Raw genomic sequence first — 3,669 nt, 5'->3', positions numbered from 1 at the left:
AACTGGCCATTACTTTACAAATAAGAATGAAGTAAAACCAAATTACAATCATATCATTATTTTTTAAATTTGGAACAGCTTTGTTTTGTTTTGTTAATAAGGAATTGTCATTTTTAATACGATTTTTAACCAAAATGTTCTCAAATGTAGAACACTTAGACTTATTGGAAGCATATTATTTAAATGGTAAAAACTGTAAAAGCTGCTTTGCAGTGGTATAGAGTCAAATATCCTTTACGAAGAATGCCCACCAGAAAGGTTATAACAAATATTTTAAGGAATCTTGAAGAATGTGGCTCCTTTAGCAAAAAATAATCTAGAATAACTGATTACAAAATATGTCCCTACAAAATGTATGATAAAAAGTTTTTTTGCGATTTTTGACATTTCAAGTACCTTACCTCAGTTGGTCCTGTGGAGACTATTGATCCTTATCAGAGACCGGATCGAATAGCATAAAATAAGTTTTGTAAAATTTGTCTTTTATCTAGCTGACTGTACATTTTTTTCAAAATCTGTGAATGTCAGTCAAAATATCTTTAAAATTCATGGACAGTCTTCTAGAACCGTTTTCCTGTAACTACAACGATTAAGGTAGCTGTCCTTGCTGCCCCGTGTCAAATTTACACCCTATATTGCCTAAACAAGCCCAGCATTGTGCAGAATGACTAAGTATTGTATAGAATAACTGAATTTACACATTACCGTTAACAGTATGATACTTAATAAGCACATTACATGAGTTCCATTAGTTTCCCTCATAATGGCTTTCAAAAGAATTGGATTCTTTTTAGAAACAGTCTTAATATTGGTGACTACAGTACTTTTTATAAGAGTTAGTTTTATTCACTTATTGCTCCATAAATATGGAGAGTTTAACATATCTAAAACTTGAAACTTGCAGATAAAATGCTCTACAGTGCGCTATGGTCTTGGTGTCACCCGAGAAGTGGGGCTAGACTTGGTGAATCTTGGAGTTAAAAATGTCTGTGTCATGACAGACTCAAACCTAGTCTCTTTAAGCCCTGTGCAAGCTGTTTTAGACTCACTGACACGGAATGGTATAAACTATAAAGTCTATGATAAAGTTCGTGTCGAGCCTACTGATACAAGGTAATAACTTATTGATTTATCAATGTGTAGCAGAAAATATATAATACAATATTAGAAGCTGTTTAGAAATCATCAACTTTTTTAAGGAAAATATTTATTACCGGCACAATTAATTATTATTCCAAATATTTACATACTATCATAATGTTTTCCTAATGTTTTTTCCAAAGTATTATATTCATTAGGTATAAATGTACAAACATAAATGTAAACACACACAGAATGTTTTATTTTGTATCTTTTGTCCATAACTGTCTGTGTGCAAAAAGTGTATAATATTTTGATTTGTATGATATCCAAACTGTCCAATTGGGCCTAACTATAAAAAATATTTGAATTTTCAGTTTCAAAGATGCAATCCAGTTCGCCAAAGACGGCAACTTTGATAGTTTCGTTGCCGTCGGTGGCGGGTCCGTGATGGACACTTGTAAGGCTGCCAATTTGTACTACAGTGATCCAGCTGCGGAATTCCTAGACTACGTCAATGCTCCTGTGGGGAAAGGCAAGCCAGTTCAGGTACAATTGAAGCCGATGATTGCGAGTAAGTATAGTATATATCTTTAAAATGCATTTTCATTTGAGAGTAAAACATGCCTTAATAGCAGGGTTCGAAGTGATAACAACATAATAATTATCTTGATAAATATACCTCAATATTTATCAAATTAATTGGTTATTTTTTATTATTTTTCATTATTGTGTCATGTGTTTGTATAAAAAATATTTCCAAGAATGTCAAAGGTCTATTTTCAAAAGTCACAAACTAAATCGTTTACCCAAAGATTATTGTTCGTGTATATAAAGTTTTCTCAATGTTTTTCATTTTTAGTTAAAAATAAAAGAGACATAATCTCAGTACAGAGTATTAAAAAATCGACCCCAAAAATCATTCATCCCCTAGTTTGCCACCCTTAGGACGCCTCTCGCCACCGCGAGCATTCGAGCAAGCATTACAACGGTGAGGGAGGAGAACTGAGCATTCCTTGCGGAACACTTGTACCATTCGGTAGCCTCCTTCAGAGGGTGTATTCGCCTGTGAGGTGGAATAATTTCTTGAAATTTGAAAATGGGACTACTACTACCTTCTTTTCAACAAAAAAAGAATCGTCAAAAGCAGTACACAAAAAGGAGTTATCGTGTAACATGCACATACAAAAAATAACATACAGTCGAATTGAGAACCTCCTTCTTTTTTTGAAATCGGTTAAAAACTACATATCAGCCTAAATAATTATCGCATATATTTCGGATAATTATCAATGAAAATAAATACCTTGCATAATTTCGAACCCTACTTAATAGACAAAGCCTAGGTAGCAGTGGCGAGGCGCCCATATAACCGGATTTCCACCGGCTTGCCTAAAATTTTCCACGTATCTTTAAGTGTGGAATACGTGAACAAGTATACTAGAACCTTGTGTGCTAATAAGTTGTGTTTAAGTGTTGCCAAGGCGCCGCCACTTTTTCTTAAAGTAGATGTTTTTTGTTTTGTTCCGGTTTCACTAACGACAATTTTCACGCCTCGCTACTGCTAGGTATAGCCATTTATCTATACATATTTCTTTACAAAAAGTGCATTGCAAGTCAATAGCAGTGAATAAAATATCAGAGCCAATCTAGTCTTATTTATGCTTGTAATCTTAACAGTAACTTGTAATAAGATTTTTTTAAGATCTCTCATCTGAATTTATTTTCATATAGTTCCAACAACAAGCGGCACGGGCAGTGAAACGACAGGCGTTTCGATATTCGATTATGAAGAGATACACGCCAAGACCGGTATATCACACGGAGCTCTACGCCCCATCCTAGCGATCATTGACCCTCTCCACACCCTGAGCTTGCCTGAAAAAGTGTCCAATTACTGTGGCTTTGACATCTTTTGCCATGCATTGGAAAGTTTCACTGCAATACCGTACACAGAGCGAGGACCTGCTCCTTTAAATCCATCTTTGAGACCAGCCTATCAGGGTAGCAATCCTATATCCGACGTATGGGCCCGATTTTGTCTGCAGGTATTTATTCTTACTCCAAACATACCTATATGAGATCACAGAATTACTTAGAAAAATTAAAACAAAGCTGCTTGTATATTATGCAAATGAAAAGAAGGACATTCTCTCATTAATGAATATACTAATTTTATCATTATAATAATATCGTCAGTTTAAAGGTAAAACCACATAAGTGACCTTTTTCACAAAAAGTCTTTAATTTATATAGCTATGGTAAGAAAATTACTACTAATCTTTCTGCACGTAAAACTAACAAAAAGCTATAAACTCATTAAGAGTTTCATCTGCAGAAAGTTTGTGAATTTCTTACAACCTACCTACATAATTTGGAGATTTTGTGGAAAATGTCACTTACGTGGTTTTACCTTTAAGCAGACGATACAAATTTATATTTTTTTCATTATAATTATTTTTTTGTAATAAAATAGTCTTTTTATTAAATTATATTTTTTTGATTCCAACTAGAATATTCAGGAGTCAAATTAATTATGTAAATATATTATTTGTTAACTAACTTAAAGTCTGCTTTTTTGAAGATGGA

At 33.5% G+C, this 3,669-nt stretch overlaps 1 protein-coding gene across 2 annotated transcripts in view; it reads left to right on the top strand.

The window, feature by feature from the left end:
• The first annotated feature begins 323 nt into the window (after positions 1 to 323).
• The window catches only part of LOC113230479 (probable hydroxyacid-oxoacid transhydrogenase, mitochondrial), a 6,390-nt gene continuing 3,044 nt past the window's right edge, over positions 324 to 3,669 (top strand). The window contains exons 1-4 of one of the 2 annotated variants that reach the window (XM_026464425.1): positions 324 to 353; positions 905 to 1,113; positions 1,458 to 1,654; positions 2,815 to 3,128. In XM_026464425.1, the coding sequence (XP_026320210.1) occupies positions 339 to 353; positions 905 to 1,113; positions 1,458 to 1,654; positions 2,815 to 3,128 (735 nt within the window). In that variant the 5' untranslated portion in view covers positions 324 to 338. Of the gene's footprint in view, positions 354 to 629; positions 812 to 904; positions 1,114 to 1,457; positions 1,655 to 2,814; positions 3,129 to 3,669 lie in introns of those variants that run through there. The other variant, XM_026464424.1, reaches the window with a different exon arrangement.

This window comes from Hyposmocoma kahamanoa, unplaced genomic scaffold (genome assembly GCF_003589595.1).
Source record: "Hyposmocoma kahamanoa isolate Upper Pololo Valley unplaced genomic scaffold, ASM358959v1 63, whole genome shotgun sequence".
Taxonomy (NCBI): domain Eukaryota; kingdom Metazoa; phylum Arthropoda; class Insecta; order Lepidoptera; family Cosmopterigidae; genus Hyposmocoma; species Hyposmocoma kahamanoa.
This window is presented reverse-complemented; position numbering and strand designations above follow the sequence as displayed.